Source organism: Calypte anna, chromosome 4A (genome assembly GCF_003957555.1).
Source record: "Calypte anna isolate BGI_N300 chromosome 4A, bCalAnn1_v1.p, whole genome shotgun sequence".
In the NCBI taxonomy this organism is placed as follows: Eukaryota; Metazoa; Chordata; class Aves; order Apodiformes; family Trochilidae; genus Calypte; species Calypte anna.
In genome coordinates, this window is record NC_044248.1 from 21,826,990 (window position 1) to 21,848,746 (window position 21,757).

The 21,757-nt window shown below is 36.9% G+C and overlaps 1 protein-coding gene across 7 annotated transcripts in view; it reads left to right on the top strand.

Moving 5' to 3' along the window:
- Positions 1 to 21,757, top strand: part of FAT1 (FAT atypical cadherin 1) — a 105,874-nt gene that overhangs the window by 3,088 nt on the left and 81,029 nt on the right. For all 7 annotated transcript variants that reach the window (XM_030450331.1, XM_030450332.1, XM_030450334.1 and 4 more), the window contains exon 2: positions 4,986 to 8,274. In XM_030450331.1, coding sequence (XP_030306191.1) covers positions 5,007 to 8,274 — 3,268 coding nt within the window. In that variant the 5' untranslated portion in view covers positions 4,986 to 5,006. The remainder of the gene's footprint in view (positions 1 to 4,985; positions 8,275 to 21,757) is intronic.

The following is a 21,757-nucleotide window of genomic DNA, read 5'->3' on the forward strand; positions in this document are numbered from 1 at the left end:
GTTGGTAGACTGGAAGGTGAGCTTTAGTAGTTGCCCCAGTAGTAGGATTGTCTTCTGGGTTTTATAACTTAGCATGGGAAAGAACTCTGTATGGCTAAATTACCACTGCTATCACTAAGTAAGCAAACAAAACTCATTTAAACCCTCAAAGGTTTTTTATTTTTCAAGTTTCAAAAAACTGAATTAAAGATCACTAAAACTATTTCTGGTGTCACACAGTTAAAGGTGCCATGTTGAATTTTGGACAAACTTTCATTCTCAGACTCTGGAGGTCTGCTTTTCCTTGCACAACTGGGGAGCTAAGTCTTAGGTACAGTAGTAACTGATTTACAAACAGTCAGAATTGTGTGTTGAAACTTTGTTCCACTCAGAATCTTTGCATGGTGTTAGAATACAGCAGCTGCATTGTCTTTTTATCAGCAAAGACCTTGAAAACATATATCCAAGAATCTCATCAGACTAACTCACAGTTTGGAGAATACAAGCATAAAACTTACTGGACTTGAGTCACAAGTTGAAACAATTATGTTAATCTCTTCAAGAGTGAACATTTTTTGAATAATTTACCAGCTTTACTAAAGAAATATTACCATACACTTTGATGTGTTAATTTTCTGAGTACCTAAACAGACAGATACCCTCTCTACCAGAAAAGCAAAAGAGACTGGGTTTTTCTTTAATTGGAAACTTAATCATAAATCTGGTTATTTTTTTTCAAACGGGCTACGTAAGTAGTCGCTTTTAAACGATTGAAAGAATAGATGTAACTACAGTTAGTACAGCCCACAAAGCCACATGATTTCTCATAGGTTTCTACAATAGGAACTCTGTCATGACAGTTTAGTTACTGCAGTAATAACTTTTCACCGTGCATTTGTGTAAAAAGGCATCATTTGCATACACTGATCAAAACTGACCTTTAAGTAAATGGATGGTTGATTGAGACATTTTACTGTTAATAACTTAATGTTACAACTCAAGCAGGTGCATGTGTCAGTGGTAAGGACTCCCACTACATGTGTTGAAAGTTAATGAAAGATTTCTGTAGACAAGCATTGTAGAAACAGCCCTGAAGAAACTCGGTTCAGTCCTCAAAATGCTCAGTGGTGTGTCCCTAGAGCCATGTAACAGGCCATGTTCATTGAGTCTCCTCCTGCTGATATAAACGGTGTAGTTCAGTCTTACAGGGAGGTCCTTCTGGACTAACTGGCAGATCTTGCCTGTAAAAAAGGGAGAGCAACAGTAGTAGGATGCATCATGACTTGGGCTATATGGCCTGAATTATTTGGGGTTTTTTCTACCTGTTACTATTGTTTGGCTCCTGGGTGAGTAAATCTCATTGTATGCTCCCTATTAATACATTATGTAGAAGATAAGCTGGTCGTTTTATTTTGCTTTTTTATGTTTATTGGTGCTGGTTTGCTTGGCATTTATATTGCCCTTGACTGAATTCTGTATTTTATGCTTAAAATTTTCAGATCTCAAACTATAGACTTTGAGGTCTAGATACCGTAAACATACTAGTTAGGAAACAGTCTTTTATGTAACTGCCATTTTATAAAAATAATTTTCATGTATAAGTTATCAATTGGAAGTCTGCTATCCCCAAAAGCTTTGTTCACTTGTGCTTTTTATGTGAAGATAGTTCATCTTTCTAAGTTGTGTTAGTGTGTTAGTGGTTCCCCTGCTCCCACCCACCCCCATGCAAATTATGTTAACAGTGTTGATGTGTTCCTAATTTAGTCAACATTGTAACTAAGTAGTACCACTATGTTATGTGTCCCAGTGTTGAGTATACATATAAATAAAAATTATTTTTTGAAAGTAGTTTTCTGGAATAAATAGAGCATGCACTTCATAAAGCTAGGGCTATGGGGCTTTGCTAAGCAAACGGTTGCCATATGTGTTGAAAACAGTTGCAGAAAATCCTAAACTGGTCGTATTCCAAAGATAATAAAAAATTTAGGAGTTCAAAGTGTAGCCTTTGGCTAAAACGTTTCTGAAATTCAGTCTTTCTGGCTCACTGTAATGTGCCATCTGAGTTTATATCTAACACATTATCACGTTATCATAGCACTTTCATACTTTCCCTTAGAGTTTACTGTCTTTACAACTGGCATTGTTTAATGCTTTAGATATTTATCAAGATTATGTTATGTTGACTTTTGGCTAATCCTGGATCAACATTCTTTAGTTTCCAGTAGCTTTGTAAATTATGACAAGATGGAAAAAGTGTCATATAACAGAAATTATTAACTTGTTTTTATATAATGTGGTTAACTGTTCAGTTGAGAGATGGTCTTAAGCTCTCAATTGTGACTCAGCAAACCTTAAAAGTTGCTGCTAAGGAATGGATTTGCTTACTGGTGGCTGTGTCATAATGTGTAATAGGCTGCCTCTTACTAATTCTGAGCAAACTCCACTTGGAAGTTACTACAGGGAAGCAGCAAAAAGTGCTTAAGATGTTATGGCACAGAGAAGTGTTCAACTTTGAATTTAATGAAGAGCTGCATATCTTAAAGCAGTCTAATGGATCTTAGTGTGGTGCACATTGTATCTAGTGTGCCTGAGATAAGAGGAACAAATTATAAAAGATAGAGACAGGTACAAGGTTTTATACAATAAACACACCACTTCCAACAGCTTGTTGCTAAACATTCATTAAGTGTAGACAGTGAGTTGCAGAATGCCATAGCATTGAGGTGAAGTTGGGTTTTGGACTGGTTTTTGTTTGTTTGTTTTTTAATCAAAAAAATAATCCTAGTGATCAGCATAAGATCTGATAATAGCTTTTATAATAGACATCTTCCAAAATTCCAGCAAGATGGCATAAAAGAATCTGTATTGGTTGATTAAAATGATACTTTCATAACATGTATTTTTGGACAGTCTGATGGAATCTTAAACTACTTGGAGTTCTGGAAGGTATCTGTCAGTTATTTATTGCAGTGTTTAGAGGTTTGTTTGTAGGGTCTTTTGTTGTTTGAGTTTTGTTTTGTGTTGGAAATGTTTGCTTACTTGACAGTATATTAGGAGGATGAAGCCTTGAGGACCCAAGTATCTGTTTATTCCCAGGAAAAATCATTGCCTGGGAAGGAGAGTAGACAGAGGAATAATATTGTTAATCCATCAAACTACTGGCTGTTCCAACCTTAGGCTCATTTGCCCTCCCAAGCTTTCCTTCATCCAGTGTTAAGACCTTGTAAATAGTGGGTTCAGCTAGTGACATACTTTTAGAAGCCCATATACTTTTTATTGTTTGCTATGGTTGTGTCTATAATCATGTAACTTAACAGTTGGATTTGGAAGACAAACTTAACTTTTCTTTTTCCCAATAGGTTATTAGCTAAGTTTTCAATTGCTTGTCTCGAGTATTCCCTGTAGTTTACGTGCTGGGTCTTAACTTCCCAACATCACTGAATTACTAGTGGCTCTGAGTTAGCTTCTTCTGAGGTTTTAGAGTGAACTCTTGACACAAGTAGATTAATTTGCTCTGGTGCTTTCTTAGTGGCAGAGTCAGTCCATGGAATTTGAGCCAACTCAGTCTTTCTGAGCAGGTAGGAATTAGGGAAGAGAGAAATAACTGTAAGAGAGAATCTGAGTGGAGGGAAGGAGGCAACCATAGTGTGATACCTTTTGAGCTGAGATGAACAGAATTAGTTTCAGGAAAAGTACTGAGGAGAAACTGACAGAGATAGCAAAGACAAACTGTGGGAGAAACTTCAAGAAGAATGAAAGAAAGGTGTCACTAAGAATTAGTGTGGATTGTACAACAGCCTGGTCAGGGAAGAAGATGCTAAAGGAGAGGTAAGGGAAAAATATTTAGGATGGCTATGGAAAGGTGAAGGATACGACTGCTCTACTTAGTCAAAGAAGTGAAGTCAAAGCTAGATTGCTTTCTTCTTGCTGGAAATAATTTTTTCCCTCAATATTTTCTTGAAATCTTGGGAGTTGTTGAGGAAGCATTTTGAAGCTTTGTTATCCTGTGAGAGTTTGGGGGGTAAAGAACGCTGTTTATAAACCCAGGTGAAGAAGCTGTTCCTGAGGTTTTTACATTTCTTCCTACTGCAGTCTTGTCTGGATTTAGACACTGGAAATGATACACTGACTTCTTTCAAAGGGATAGCCAGTGAGGATGTGTTTCTATGTATGTCTTACTGCTTCAGGCTCTTTCACTGTCATTTCTGGAGTGTGTTTGAGAAAAGTGTCTTAATAGTTATTCCAGTTATTTTGATAGATTCCCATTCACATAGCTCTTGATACTAATTTGTTTCAGATCTGCTCTGAGAGGGTAATAAAGGAATATGTCTCATTCTTTATTGATTTTACAACTTAGTGATGATGCTAAAAATGTTTTTTATGTTATGGACTGCTATCCACTATTCTTACAAGGGTACTGAGAGCTGCAGAGTATATAATACATAGAAAACTACTCTCTGCTTATATTCTTTGTAGTTCTTGGAACAGGAGCTCATAGGATAGTTTGAAAATTTCATGGTAATTTCAAGCCAACAATTTGCTTCCACATTATTGGACATCAGCCATTTTACAATCTAAGTTAAATGAGGGAGAAGAATTTTCTGTCAGAAGACAATGTAACGTATGAAGTAGTGGAGTTAATTTTCACTACTTCAGATTAGTTTAGATCTAGTTTGCTCACTTACTGCAGACAGCACTGTCATATTTCTTCTGACGTGTTGCTTCATTGACTTGATAATTTGAAGTTAACTCTGTGTGTTCCCCTTGTGTCATGGTAGTAATTCACAGACGTTTGGTGTTACGGATTCTTGACACTTTTTAGGAGTTTTAATTTATCTGCTTTTTCTACTACTGTAAATAATGTTGAAACCTTTTGCAAAAAAGGGCATAACCTAGATGTGTAACTTCTGGTTTTCTTTGAAGCATGGATTCTAAACTAAGCATCAATGTTATTTTAACAGTATTTGAACAGTTGTAAGTCTTAACACATCTCTCTCTTATTTCAGGGTTTCTTTGTAATTGCTGCCATGGGAAGATACTTGACTATGCTGTTGCTGCTGATGCTGCTGGTGCAGCATTTTGGAAACTGTGAAGGAAATGAAAGGCCACATCATGCTCCACCAATGCAGTTTACACAAGTACAGTATAATGCCACTGTGTATGAGAATTCTGCAGCCAAGACATACGTTGGGCATCCGGTGAAAATGGGCATTTATATTACAAATCCACTATGGGACCTAAGATATAAAATTATTTCTGGCGACAATGAGAACTTATTCAAAGCTGAAGAATATGTTCTTGGAAATTTTTGCTTTTTGAGAATACGGACCAAAGGGGGAAACACAGCTATCCTTAACAGGGAGGTAAAAGATCATTATATGCTGACTGTTAAAGCAGTTGAAAAAAACACAAACGCAGAAACACGCACGAAGGTCAGGATACAGGTACTGGATACGAATGACTTGCGGCCTTTGTTTTCTCCAACGTCTTACAGTGTTTCTTTGCCTGAAAACACAGCAATAAGGACCAGTATTGCTAAAGTCAGTGCAACAGATGCAGATATAGGAACAAATGGAGAGTTCTACTATAGCTTTAAGGAGAGAACGGATATGTTTGCTATACATCCGACTAGTGGCGTGGTAGTTCTAACTGGTAGACTTGACTACTCGGACACAAAGCGTTATGAGATGGAAATTCTTGCCGTGGACCGTGGGCTGAAGCTGTATGGTAGCAGTGGCATAAGCAGTATGGCAAAACTAACTGTTTATGTAGAGCAAGCAAATGAACATGCCCCTGTTATTACAGCTGTTACGTTGACTCCATCAGAATTGGACAAAGATCCAACTTACGCGATTGTAACTGTAGAGGATAATGATCAGGGTTCAAATGGGGAAATAGCATCATTAAATATTGTTGCAGGTGATCCACTTCAGCAATTCAAAACAGTGAGGTCTATTCCAGGTGGGAAAGAATACAGAATAAAAGCTGTTGGTCACATCGACTGGGAGAGCCATCCTTTTGGATATAACCTTACCCTTCAAGCTAAAGATAAAGGAGATCCCCCACAGTTTTCTGCTGTAAAAGTTGTTTATGTGACATCTCCACAGTTTAAGTCTGGTCCTGTCAGATTTGAAAAAGAGATATACAGAGCTGAAGTAAGCGAATTCGCCCCTCCAAATACACCTGTGGTAATGGTTAAAGCTCTGCCTAGTTACCCACATTTAAAATATGTATTTAAAAATACGCCGGGAAAAGTAAAATTCAATTTGAACACTCGCACTGGTCTTATTACCACTTCAGAACCCATAAAAGCACAATATGCATCCCATTTTGAACTTGAAGTTGTGACAAGTGACAGAAGAGCTTCTGCAAAAGTATTAATTAAAGTACTAGGCATGAACAGCAATCCTCCCGAATTCACTCAGACATCCTATAAGGCCTCCTTTGATGAGAATGTGCCAGTAGGTACCAGTGTTATGAGAGTAAGTGCAAAAGACCCTGATGAAGGGGAGAATGGTTATGTGACCTATAGTATTGCAAACCTAAATCCTTTGCCATTTGTGATTAATCATTTCAGTGGGATTATTAGTACCTCCGAAGACTTGGATTATGAATTAATGCCAAGGGTTTACAATTTAAGGATTCGAGCTTCTGATTGGGGTATACCATATCGACGAGAAGTTGAAGTTCCTGTTACTATTATTTTAAATAACCTGAATGACAATATACCCCTGTTTGAGAAAATAAATTGTGAGGGAACAGTCCCCAGAGATCTTGGTGTTGGAGAACAAATAACAACTGTATCTGCTATTGATGCTGATGAGCTCCAGTTGGTGAGGTACCAAATTGAATCTGGGAATGAACTGGATTTGTTTAGCCTAAATCCAAATTCTGGAGTACTTTCACTCAAACAGTCACTGGTAGATAGCCTAGGTGCTAAAATATCTTTTCACAGTTTGAAAATTACAGCTACAGATGGAGAAAACTTTGCAAAACCATTGTATATCAACATAACTGTAGCTACCAGTCGCAAACCGGTCAGCTTGCAATGTGAAGAAACTGGTGTGGCCAAAATGCTTGCAGAGAAACTCTTACAAGCAAATAAATTGCACAGTCGTGGAGAACTCGAGGATGTTTTCTTTGACACTCACTCTGTGAATCTGCATTCACCTCAATTTAAAAGTACTCTCCCCAGTAGCATTGAGATAAGAGAAGACCAACCTGTGGGCTCAAGCATAATGTTTTTGAATGCTACTGATCTTGATACTGGCTTCAATGGGAAGCTAGTGTATGTCATTGCTGGAGGTAATGAAGACAGTAGTTTCATTGTTGATATGGAAAGAGGAGTGCTGAAAGTGTTATCTCCTCTTGATAGAGAAGTAAAAGATAAATATACTCTAAACATTACCGTGTATGATCTTGGAATACCACAGAAGTCTGCCTGGCACCTTTTAGATATAAGAATCCTGGATGCTAATGACAACCCACCAGAGTTCCTCCAAGACAGCTATTTTGTTGAAGTGAGTGAAAACAAAGAGCCAAACAATGACATAATTCAAATTGAAGCTATTGATAAAGATTCGGGGCCTAATGGAGAAGTGAGATATTCTCTTCTTACAGATACAGACAAGTTTACTATTAATGCTGTGACAGGAGTTGTGAAAGTTGTAGGCATTCTGGATCATGAAGAACAGCATGTCTATTTCTTGAAAATAGAGGCTAGGGACCAGCCTACTGAAGAACCTCAGTTATTTTCAACAGTTATGTTGAAAGTGTCTGTAGAAGATGTTAATGACAATGCTCCTAAGTTCATTCCTTCAAATTACCATGTGAAAATTCGAGAAGATCTTCCTGAGGGAACTATTATTACATGGCTGGAAGCCCATGATCCTGATGTAGGCCAGTCAAGTCAAGTACGATACAGTCTTTTGGACAGTGGAGATGGCATGTTTGATGTTGACAAACTAAGTGGAGCAATACGTCTCATACAAAGACTGGATTATGAAAAGAAACAACTTTATAACTTGACTGTGCGGGCCAAGGACAAAGGAAAACCCATTTCGTTGTCCTCTACCTGTTATGTTGAGGTTGAGATAGTTGATGTGAACGAAAACTTGCACCCTCCACGGTTCTCTGTATTTGCAGATAAAGGCTTTATAAAAGAAGATGCCACTGTTGGCTCCTCAGTAATGACAGTATCTGCTTATGATGAAGATGCAGGACGAGATGGAGAGATCAGATATTCCATCAGAGATGGGTCTGGTTTAGGAGTTTTTCGAATAGATGAAGAAAAAGGTAAGGTGACTTTCTGTTATTTTTATTTTCTAAATAAAATCATATGCCAGAAAAGAGGTAAGAGCAGCAACATTGTTACAGTTGGCATGAGTGCTCTCCTTAGGACAAAAAGATGTCACCATGTATAGTTCTGCCTCCCACTTGAGTGAAATTACATGTGAAATTACATTTGATAAGTAGTTTTTCTCTATTGACCTGTCTCTTAAGCAGTGCCTTCCTCATGGAAAGCATACTTGCAGCCTTAAAAATGTTTGTATAAATGCAGCAGGCTGAATTGCTAACGTGTTTCGTTAATAATGCATAAATTGACAGGCAACTGAGAATTATTTCAATAATAGTATTTTAGTATTCAACAGAAACATAATTATGGTTTCAATAAAATTGTGGTGCTGACTTCTAAAATTTTGATGGCATGATCTGACGTATGTGTGGATACCCATTCAGTTATATCTCTGATACTGCATTGATATTGTGTTACTACTTAAGCACCTTAAAATAAATGGAGGAATTCTGTGCAAAATTTGGCTGTGGGTTACATGTAGGTGAATAATGACACATGACTGATGTCTTACACAAAAAAACTTGTGATTAAGAATGAAAAATGTCAAATCATATCTGATACGTCCCATAGCCGTTCTGTGTACTTCCCAAAATTGTAACTGTGGGTAGTATGGACTCACAAGGGCAGTTCAGTCTTCAAGGTTCAGGTGAACAAACTGCTGCTGGCTGTAGTTTTAGTTCTTTAGAAAGTAAATTATTAAATTTCGTCGTTTGTGGTTAATGAACAAACTCCAGAGCTTGAAACATAGCATTATTTCTCTTAGCTTTGATTATAACAGAGAATATATTTAACAAATTTTCTAAAAATGGAGAATTGAGTACTCTCCAGGACTTAGTAGTTTTGTTCTCAGGTTCTTGGTAAGTGTGCAGACTATTCATTTGTGTATCACTATGCCTTGCTTTTGATGTAAGTGCATTCAAGTTTACTGTGCATTACAGTATCTTGAAGAGGTGTCTTACAAAATGAATCCAATTTGGCCAATTTATTGTCCAAGTGATAGACAACAGTAGTAAGAGTCAAAGAGTGAAGAAATGCTTTCATTTTTACACCAATATGTACATGTAAATCTCTGTATTTGCATGTGGACAGGTACCTGTATTTTCGGGACACTACTACTCTGGCAGGATTAGTTGACTAAATGTGTTGTCTCTTCAGTCTTGACACAAAGCTAGCTTGCTCCAGTGACAAGTTGGTTGTGAGGTTAAGTATGTTCCTCTTTATCTGCCAGGTTGGTGAAGTTGGCAGAACCTGGGGCAAAACCAGCTTCCATTCAGTAATCTTGTGTCTAGGACAGTGGCTCTGTATTTTGAAGGTGGGGGAGAGGCATTGTCTGTATTCATATGTGATATCTAGTATTTGGAATTTTTCAGGGATTAAAGTAGAGGCATTGGGTGGGAAGGGGGTGGTGGTGAAAAGAGGTTGCTGGTTTTTAATCTTAGTGAGCAAATTCCACTAAAGACACTGGCATGGGGAAGAATGTGTGTATTTGCTGCTGATTGGTGTGTTTTTTCCATCAAATGTTGATCTAATGGAATTGGAGAAAGAATGTGGCATATCTACAGACTTGACAATGTAGCTTAAATGTTGTCCTGACACTTTTCTTTTGTCTAAGAAGCCATTGGAATTGTTACAGAAGGCATTCTTTAGTGCAGTGTCTGAATATTTGTCGTGTTTTGCAAAATGAACTGGCCTTGGTACAGGGAGCAGACTGATAATTAGTCAAGAAAGCACAGTAAAGAAATTGTGGAAGGGGAGATCTGGTGAGCAACTTGGCAACTTTTTCAGCTTGCTAAAGGACTCTTCTGACTTTATCCTGGAGGTACACAACTCTACCTGCTCTCTTTGAAAGCATCATTCTCCACTTTTGGATGAACTGTATTTAGGAAGTCATGTGGAGTCAACACTTAACTATTTGGTGGCTAAGAGGAATACTTTTCTACTTTGTGGCTTAGGAATTGAGGACAACAATCACATTTGCAGAAAGATCAGATGATTGGTGCTAATAGAAGCATGGAATTTTTTATGGCTTTCAGGTTATCTTTTCCATGCTAGTGAGTTTTTAAATTTTACATTTCAAAAGGTAGAAAACCGTATTATTGTTTGATATTTGTAACTAATTCTAGAATTTTCAAAAAGATATTTTTCTTTGCCATTAAGTCTTGAGAATTTTTTTTTAAACTTACCTTTCTTTTAGATCAGCTGGTTTTCAAAGGCTTTGTTTTATGCTTTCCAAACTACTAGAAGTAAATCTCTTAAACAGGGAGCCCTAATGCATCCGTAATCCCAAACTCAGGAGTGGCTTTGATTACTTTCTTGCCTAATTGCTCTGATACTTTTCAAGAAGACTCAGAAAATACATGAAGGGTGAATTTGAAGAATTCTTTCACCTGAAAAGACAGTAGTAGTCAAGAAAGGAGGAGAGCAAGATTAGAGAAGTCTATAGAATTGCAGTAGTTTCTGTACCACTATCCTTGTATCACTTTCTTTTTTTTTGAATTACAATAAATGGAGCACACACAGTTAACAGGTAACCAACCTAAAAGGAAGTATTTTTCACATGAAGTGTAATAAAGTCATGAAACTCATTTCCTCAGGAAACTATAGAGATCAGAAGTATGACTGAAGAAAATAAATGATACTAATGAGATTATTTTGAGGTTTGGCCTCACACTATCTCCAGCTCATAAATTGTTCACTGGAAGCCAAATGGGTAAGGGAAGGAGATCAGAGATAATCGTGCAGTATATAATGATTCAGCAGTATAATAGAGCATTGTGACTGCTACTGTACAGACATAAAATTAAAATTACAAGAATTGAGACTCGGGTGTATTATGACATTAGGAAGGGAAAAATGTTAAAACATTTCTGTGCAGTGAATGTATATAATAAAGCAATTTGTTTATCCTTTAGGTATCTGTGGTCAGGCAGAGTTGGAATTTAATACAGCTTTTTATGTGTGAGCTAGACTGAAGTCTGCAAATTGAGATGGTCAGCTGGCTATATAAATTGCCTGCTCAAGCAGCTGTAAAATATTTTCCCAAATAATTTGATAAGGGCTTGAGCAGATTAGAATGTATTAATAATAGAATGCATTGTGTTGATGCAGATCCCAATGTTGCACAGAAAACCCTCCACATGCAGCACCTAAATACCATTAGCACTGAGCAGTGAAAGTGAGATAAATCATTTCAATACCATGCTGCTGTGTAGAAGAGCTCTAAGGAATGATGGAAGCAGTTGCTGGAGAAGAACATAAAGCAGAGGCTATGTGGGACCAAGGCAATATGGAAACCTCTTTCTTCCTTGCCCCAGTTGTCATCACAGCAGGCAAACAGGGAAGAAAGGAATGTTTTCCTGTTTACTTTTTGATCGTCAGGTAAAAGGATGGAGCATTTCCATTAAGTATTTACACCTCTCAAATGTGGAGTGAAGGACAGAAGCTCTAGTATGCAAAAACGGCATTACAAAGAACTCCCAGTACTTCCAATTGAATAGGTGAACGAGGTCCTTCAGTGTTGCCCAGTGGGCTGGATGTGACATTGTGATGAACACCAGCTCATGGTGAGAAAGTTTCCACACTAATTTTCAGCTGTAAAAATGAAAACTATTAGTAGTTTCGCTCAGTATCTCAATTTCTCCAAAGAATTTGGCCAAGCAGACTGCTTTTTTCCTTGAGATACCAGAGCTTCAAGGTTATTACTGAGAACTGGTGTTTTATCTTGTTTCAAGGTTGTCTTTTGGTTTTGATTTACTTTCTAGTGCTCAAAATCTAGATAGCTGAGGGAGCCAGCAAACTTTGGGATGTAGATGTCCTGGGTCATTTATCCTAAGAAAGGTCCCATTGCAATGCTTACAGAAGATGGAAGTGTATCTGGAAGCTGATGTTCAGAAATGAGGGAAGTTTCAAGAGTCATTAATTCCCTGGTGTCTAATTGAGCATGAGTGGTTGGAGTTGCAACCCTGAGTACACACCCAGATGGCAGTGTGTTATGTGTAGGTACATAACCCTACACACTAAAGTTTCCCCTGATGACATTTTGTTTAAATATTTTAATAAACCATGATGAATTTTACAAACATACAGTTAGCAAAAACAAAACTTCCCAGCTAGTTCAACTTGCAAAGCTACCAGCAGGTGTTTTCTAAACTTGTGCAATTGAGGGTTTTTCCCAACAAGTAGTGTACATCCAGAATGGTATTGAGGGAGATGTGGCAGTCTGAACTTCATGATAACCTTATTATTGGTGTTTTATCCAGTAATACAGTTGTTACCAGGAATTTTACTGTTCTTTCAATAACCTGAGTCTAAGTTAATAGGCCGTGAGTGTTACAAAGTTAACAGGAATTCTGTTCTAACAATAAAAAGAAAGTTTGGGGTGATTAAACCGATTTGCTGACTTCCAAGGATGGAAGTATGGCTGTGCTTTTTTATAAGAAAAAAGATCTGTCCAGCCTGATATACTGTCTCCAGTAGCTTAAGGAAGAATAAGAGCAGGGCAGACACATGATACTTCCTTCTAATACTTTCACAGTCTCTAGTTATTTTCTATTGCGGATTTTTTGAGTGAGATGTGGTTTGTAACCTTTAGTGGATTTATCTTTCTTGCATAGCTTTCCCTTGGAACCATGTAATTTCCAAGTGTAATTTTGCTACTATGATAAGAGAAGATGATTTGTTTTGGGAAAGAATGTTTTAAAGGAACAAGTAAAAAAATGTTGACAGGGGCATGTGGAAGAAAATTAATTTTAGTGCGCTACGTTGATGTGCAGAAAATACCATCAATAAAGCTTGTTGGCTATGAGACACTATTTTTAATATTACCAGCAACATTTCCAGCTAGGAAGACAGTAATTCATTAAGGAGAATGAATAGGATTTAAACTATGCAAAGCAAAGTACTGAATTATATTCTCAGAAGGTACAGAGCATTGCTAATATGTAATAACCATGTTAACATTTTTTCGTAGTGTTCTCATAATTGCATTAATTAAAGTACATGTATACACAGGGGTAACTTCAGGTTCTGTTTATTCATTGATCTTTGGCTTTTGAGCTTTTCAAGTCATTCCAGCAGTCGTTGTTGAGTTTTAATATAAAGACAGGCATTAGAAAATTAAATCCTATGATCATCAGTGGAGCAGAACACTTAATTACCTATTGGATAGCTATTAATCCAGCAGTGTTGTCTGGAGCAGAGGCCAACTGGCCTGCATCTATCCTAACAACTCTTCTACTTACAGGCAGGGTGGCTGCAGCCAGATTGCTGAACTGCTTTTGGCCTGTGCCAGCCACCACTCTTCCACAGAGCATCAGGGCACAATTAGGAGTCAAAATCCATCAAACAGCAGTCCCAAAAATAATGTAGAAAATCAAGTTTCAGTGCTTGGGAATGTTTTCTGTTTGTTTTACTGATACAGCCATAAATCTGTTGAAGGTAGGAGAAAAACATTTAATCAAAGCTGAGACCAGTGTGATTTGGTTTTAAGTGAATTGTAGTTAAGCAGCCTTACAGAAATATTTTACTTTCAGTAAAAGCTTTGTGTGGAAGTTGCTCTATAAAGTTCACTTTGTTACCCCTTTTGTGTAACTTGTATAAACAGGAGGATATACAAGAAGTTGGTTTCCTTCAGTTTAATTTAAAAAACAAACAACAAGCAAAGAAGAAGCCAAAAGGTTTGTAATAATTTGTATTTTTCTATTATGCATATTCCAAGCATGCTGCTGTCTAAGCCATATGGTGACTGTGCTGTGCTTATTCCAAGTTCTTGCAGATCTGTTATATAGGTCATGGGTCACTGAAAACTGTTAACAGAAAAAATATTGAGCAAATCTTTTTGCAGTAAAATGTTAAACATTAAAAATTGTAATTGAATAGGTGATTTTGATAGTCAGGAAAATAATATTCCTGGTGGGTTTGGTATGATAGGTTATGAGGCGGTGATGCTGTAAGATTTAGTCGAAGTTTGTTTGCAGATGTTCTGGCAATAATATTTCCTGCTTGGCTTCTGTCCACAGATACATTGTTGTTGACATACAGGTTTTGAGATTAAAACTTACTATCTGAGTATTTTGACCACTTAGGAGTAAATGGGAGAAAGGCTCTCTCCTATGAAGGTCTTACTGTGTTTCTTCTTGCAAAACAGTGGTTCTTCCCACTACTTTTGAAGAGAGACCTGGATTAGGAGTATGCTCTATTTCTCTGGAATACTATGTGGTTGCAGCTTTTTGCATGGCATTTTTACCCTAGCTAATTCAGGGGAAGATGTGAATGAAGCTCAGAGTACAGGCTAATCTCTCAGATATCTAACTAGCTTTTAAGACAGGTTCTGTTCACCCTGTGTTGAATGCTGTACTGTCACATTACTTTGTGCTGAAGTTAGTGATTTCCCTGTGTATCTATAGCACCTAACTTAGTGTCTGAGGTGTAAATGTGCTAGGGTAAGAATTTCTAAGGTTACTGTGATGTGGTTTTGGTTCTTTTTTAAATTTTTGAAAAACACCCGAAATAACAACAAAAAAACCCCCACCCAACTGAAAACAACAAAAAAACCTCTTGCAGAACCTTTATGTAGGTTCTATAAATTCCAAGTTCAAGTTAAATATTTAGGCCTATGGATGTTAATTTGGGAGGCTAATCTTTTAAATTAGAGGTGGCATCAGCACTTCAGTTAGCAGTCAAGTGAGCTAAGCCAGATTCTAAGACGTACACTGGAGATTTGAATGAAATTCTAGTTATCAGAGAGGAGTTTTTCCTTAATCCAAAGACTTACACAGAGTATTCTTGGATTCAGGAATTGGCTTGTCAGTTGTCACACTGACATCTGGAACACAATTCCAGGTCAAAGCCTGGAATTCAGGCACAAAATGTTCAACTATTTCTTAGGAAAATAATCCAAGGCAAATATCTTCTCTTTGTTTGAGTAGTGCTTAGACAAAGCTCTTAAAGGAATTCAAGTGACACATTCTGAGTTTGAGACACTTTTCTCTTGTGTTTATCAGGATAAAAGTGTGCATTGGAGTTGGTTGGGTTTGTTCTTTTTTTTTTTTTTTGAGAAACGTTAGGAATATATATGTTCAAGCAATATTATTTTATCTCTGCTAAATAAGAATAATCAAAAAGACAGTAATTCTGGAAACAGGAAATAGTTTAGATCAGAGGTACAGAAATAGTAATTCCCTTGGCTTTCTCTGAGAAGATTTTTGTAAAAATGATAAAGTAATATTTTTTTTTTTTTTAAAGAGGGGGACAAATTAAGATTAATTTGGTATTAAACTGCTCTGGAAAGATACTTCCATGGTGATATATGTTCAGTGTTTACTCTAGTGGCATATTGATTTTGCACTGTGCCTGGGCATTCCCTCCTTTTGGTACTCAATTGAAAAAGACGAGCAGCATGAAAACAACTTGTATCCCAGTCACATCAATATCTTCCCATTTCAACTCTCTTACCATCAGTCCTGTGAATCCTTTGCAGGAGAGTGCTTATCATGCTTCTCCAAAGCCCTCCAGAGGGAACATTTTGTTGTGACAATAAATAATGAAGCTGCTTACAGTATCATGCCCACCCAAACACAATAACCTCTTTTTAAAGCATTTATCTCATGTTTGGATGACTTCTTTTCCTGACCAGAATTTTCAGTTATATTCAAGCATGCAGTACCTATGGTGTAGAGTTGAAAATCCTATCTTAGGCTTGTAAGGTATGAAATACAGTCGTGCTATGTAGGAAATACACACACTTCCATTGAAGAGGCATATTTATGATTGTTGGCTACCGATATTTTTGAAAACTTGTTGTGTAGACTATTTTTAAAATGGTGTATTATAGTCTGATTTCAGGTTTATGATACCTGGTTGGTTTGAGTGCATTCAGTATGATGTTGAAAACAAGAGTGAGGTTGACAGAGGAAGATCTATGTGATTTCCTTCTGTTTCACAGCATTTTTCTCCAGTGGCATTAAGCCAAAATTGGGCCATCACGCAAGAAAAAAATTAGTTACATAAAAATAAAATTAACTGTGCCTAAATTGAGTAATAATTTGAGTTTAAAAAACATTTGCTTAAAATTTCATGCAACTAAGATGTATTTTCCACTAATTTGTTACAGTTTTAAAAATGAGGCATTTGGCACACAGATTCTCTTTTATGAGACAGTACAAATAGCTGCTGCAGCAGCTTTCTAAGAATAGCTTTTGTAATTTTAGATCCCTTCTAGTATTAGTAGAAATTTTAAAATGTTTTTTGAAGTATATACCCAGTTTAGCACAATTTGTGTCTGTTAAAAAGAAATAAATATAAGAGCCAGATACCGACTGTGAATAGATTGAGGACAGGTTGTAAATCTGCTGCTATCTGAAAAAACAGTTCAGAAAGCTTTTTTGTATTAGATAACTGACTTTCAGGGTTGCATTGGTTTACTTTATTGCTTACAGCTTGGCTGCCTGAATTTAGTCTTATGCACGTATGTCAGGGACCACCTGGTCTTGACTGCAGTTTGCAGCTTTGCACTACAGTAATCAAGGTGCGTTCAAGCGAAATTTTGGTGCTGCTGGGTTAATCCGTGGAATGATGCTGTTGTGTTCATGTTTCTTTTCAGATGTATCAAACGTGCTAGAGCTAAGCCTGACCTTTAGAATGGCTGCTGAATTTCAGTTTGGCAGGAGGCCCAGGTTTGTACCAAGGTCCTGAGCAGCCTGGAGCTAGCTGATTACCTTTCTGTCCTAGGCTAGAAGGAAACTATAAAATTTGCATTTGTGATGGGGAAACTCACAAAATTCTATTAAGTTGTTAATGTAGCTTTTAGAATGTGTCTTTGGAAGAAGCTGAATTAGTTTTAGACAAACATATTCATCTCCTGTTTTGCTGTTGGCAAGGGGATCTTCCAAAGCAGTTTGAGAGTTTTCATAGGCATCCTGCTGAGTAAAACATCACCTTAGCTGCCCAACAGAGATCCCATACAAAAGCTAGGGCTCCCCTCCTCTTCTGCATGGACGCTCAAACTAAGGGATTGTTTTGTTGTGAAAGGTGTTGATTGGGTTACAACTTGGTCTGATGAAAACAGCTGCCTGGAGGCTGTATCTCTGTAGGAAATGAAGGGAGGCTAAGCCACATGGGGTCCCAAAGATTACCTTATAACAGCAATCAATTCCGGCAGCAGAGTACATATTAAGGGGCTATTAACTTGCTTAGGCCTCTCTTTGACGTGAAAAGTACTTGAGAGCAGAGAAATCATAAAAGGGAAGGGTTGCCAGAAGCTATGGAAGGTGCATCTTGAGGTATCACTGTTGGTACATCTGTTGAATTGGGTATTTTTTTCCTACTAAGCATCTGCTTAGCTTTTGAAGTACATACTAAGGTCAAAGGAGGGGGTTTGAGGTGATTGTGTAATGTTTATTCTTTTCTTTGAAGATTTTGAAGTTAAATCATACAACATTTGGACATATTTTTAAATGGACAAAACTACATGAGTATTTGGCAAACTTCTGTAGCATATAGCATGCAGTAGTTGCAGTTTTAGAACTTGGGTTTAAAAATATATCAGGCCATGCTGAAATTATGGTTTGCAGGTCTATGTAGTAATCTCCGTCTAATTATTGCATTTGTGACTTGATTACACTGGTCATCTTAATGAACATGACCAAAAATAAATTTTTAATTCATCAGCCTCCGTGTGGCTCAACAAAATAATATCTCTAGCATTCCAGTGCTATCAGAGAAGGATTTTTGGGGAAACAGAATATAAATGAGACTGCAATAAATAATTCTCTTACTCAGAAATGAGGTTTCCCGAAACTCCTTGTGTTCTGTTCCTGGTTCTCTCGATGGCTTCTATTTGATTTAAAATTATTTTTGAACAAGGGTAAATTATGGTTCTTGTAAAGAGTTGTGTAATTTTGATAGGCATTAGGGTTAAAGAGCAAACTGCTGAGCGAGTTGATATAAATTACCTTGACCTACCAGCAGTGGCGATCATTTATAGCCCTTTCACCTCAGAGTTCTGCAACTGTGCAGACTTGTCAGTGTGGCATCACTGATACCAGAACTGACTTATCTGCCTGTATGACAGGGAAGGTTACATGCAGCTGCATTGTTTTATTGCTCAATCTAATGTTAAGGATTATCCTTAGTGTCACAGATGGCATCTGAATCTGTGTGTTTAAATCGATTGCTCTAGGTATGTATACAAAGGGCCATTGTATTTTGCTGATGCCAGAAGCATGAAACTACCTCAATACACTCACAAATGAAAAACCTTGAGTTTTGTGTTCTTATCCATATTTTGTAAAGCATTCAAGGATTAAAATACTATTATTAACAATATTATTATTTTCAAAATGTAAGAAGTATAGTTATAGAATAGCCATTTTATTTTACTGGTACTGTTAAATGTCTGTAAGTATTACAGAACTGTTCCAGTCATGTGGGTAAAGAAATGAAGTTTTGAGTAACATGATGTGCTAAAATAAATACAGATATTTATGCACAAAGGTAGTTTGGTAGTTCAACTTGAAAGACTTGCAATACAAAGAAGCTTATGATGGAATGTAGGAATGTAATTATGTAGGTGATCTCTAATGCTAGTAGCTTGTTCCCTCTATTCCTCCAAAGCTGTGGGGGTGATATGCATAGCTCTTTCATGGGGAATACATCTTAATTCTACAGATTTTACTGGTTTTTTTTAACCCCTCCCACCCCCTCATCCTCCACCTTTGCCTGTAGATTTACCATGACAGGGTATATCCTGTCTCTATGAAAATTAGAGATTGCTGTCTAATGATAAGGGTTTAATCTGCAGCAAATCAGACATGTGGAAACTTCTGTCTGTGGAATTTTCTGTTTGATCTGAGAGGAATGCCCTTGCTGTGCCCTTCCTGTAATGAAAGCAAGGTAGAATGAATCAAAGTGATTCTAGATAAGATTGGAATGTGTGCATTGGTTATGCCTCTATTATATTTGGTCTTGCAGTTCTGGTCCTATGTATTATTTTACTATCCAAGAGAAAAATAGCATAGTTCATCTTTTTAAAGATACCTCTCTTTCTGTTTTAGTTAAAAAGTGCTCTTATTTTATTAATTAAATCCCTGAGTTAATTACTTAGGTTTGAATGTGGAAGTCTTGCTCACCAAAACAAATACTGTCAGCAAAATATGGGATATGCTATGATAATTCAGCAGGTTTGTCTTTACTGTAAATACTTTTACATTAAAAATACTCTTTTGGTTTATGATGGTGAGGAATGACCTGCAGTTTCTGTCTTTATTACCCAAGCAGTTAATGATTAACAAATGTCCGGCTGCCTGTACAAGGAATGTTAATTACTTTGGTGAGGGAGGGAGGGAAAGATGACTACTGCACCTTTGCATAAGAAGTCTGGTATCATAGTTCACTTTGAAGGTAGCTTGAATATTACACTACCAAGTTTAGCAGATTAATCAGGAATGGGAAAATGACCTATGCATCTCTCTTTGATGTGTGGTTATATGTATATGCTTCCAAATCTGCACTGCTAGGTAGTACTGTAATAATTTGGGTTGCCTGAGTTTGTCCAAACCTTTTTAAAGTAAAAAGTGTGTAAGAAGAGATGACATCTAGTTGAAAAGTGGATTGCTTTCCATATGGATATAGAGTAAATATGGTTCCAAAAGATAAAAGGTGATACAATATAAGTGTAGCTTAGTTCATAGTCCCCACCATTTCACAGCATTACAAATCAGTTTTCTGAATGGGGATTTGAGTTTTAAGTACCAAAGCCCACAGATAAAGAATGGTGCTTGCAGGTATTAGATAACATAAAATCTTAGAACTTGCTCATTTAAATTAACTTTTTGCTTGCATAAAAATGTTCATGCAAACCGGTGGAAATATATCTGAAATGTTGTAGTTACTTGAATCCTTACAGAAAAAAGGTAGGGGAAGGGAATGTAAGAAGGTTCAAAAACTGATTGTGAAAGATGGATTGTCAAGTTGTCATTGACTCAAGTGAAACATCAGTTTTGATGTGCATTGTTTAATAAATTAAGGAGGCGATGATTACAGTCAGGACAATATTACTACGGATTATGTGGATTAAGTTTTGAGTGAATATTGATCCAGCATGTAATGATAGGAGGAAGTGGAGTAAGAAATACATGCCATGCTCTTTAATTCTGGGGATGACTGAAAAATCCTTTGGAATTTAAGGTGGTCAGTCTGATCAGAAACATGGCCAGCATTTGAGAATATATTGAGAAGAGTCATATACACATACAGAGATATGATAACACCTGTTGCAACTCCATCTCTAGCCACTGCAAATTCTTCTTCAACATGCATGTAAGAATTTGATTACGGAGGATTTCTGTTAACTGGTAACAGTAATCTTAACCAAAGAAAATAATGTATTTTTTTAATCCCAAAGTTCTTAGTCTTTATGACTCTCCTGTCCTAAAGTTTTTACTCAGAAACAAGTTGAGAGACATTTCTTTGTTTGGCTTTTTTTTTTTTTTTTATTTTGATTCGTATACAAAGGCAAATAATAATAAAAAAATTGGTATAATAACTACAGCTCTGTGTGGAGTTCTCTCTGGATACATGAGTAGAAATAAAGTAGTCTGAATAAATAAGTGGGTACATCGTAGGTCAATAAACCTGACTTTCTCAGAACAAGGATGAAAATGTCTTTTGATGCCACTGGATCCCAGATGACTTAATTGATTAGCTTTGTTCTCATAACACTAGTGTGCCCACAGGTACAGCAGCTCTTCTTTGTTCACACAAATCTGCTTGGGAGCAGTATTTCTTTTGACAGTAGTAAAGTGTCGTTGTGTATATGGCTACCTGTATATGGTGTGTATGGTCCAGCAATATGAACAGCAGTAGTGCCCTGATTTCCAGTATTGCTCAACATGCTATTTGCCTTTTGATAGGTATCAGTATCTTTTTGTGCACCAAGCTTATCTGGGAGTAGATGTTTACCAGCAGTTTCAGTTACTGAAAATATTCTGGAGCCAGAAGGCAAAATTGCAGCAGTCCAAAACACAAATCATTGTAAATTCTAAGTGACTTTTTTTTTTTTTTTTTTTTTTTGCACTTGGGTTAATCATGTTAGTGTTGCTGTGGAGGGCAGCTGTAACTACTTCTTACTAAAGACTGCTCTGTTGAACTTGCTTTGGATTTCAGAGTTACTTTTGTGGAAGTAATATGAGGTAAGCTGCAGTTGTTGCAAATTGCAACCAGAAAGGGAATCTGAGAGAAATCTTGTGTATGCAGAAAAAAAAAAAGATACTTGGGATAGAACAATTTTCCTTATTTAAGTTCATCATTAAACTTTGAGATTTACAGAAAAAAAGCAAGTATACTTGTTGCAGAACTCCTCAGGTGTTTTAGTAGTTTGCAGAGATTTAAACATCTAGATCCTTGAGGATCAACAGACCAGTTTCT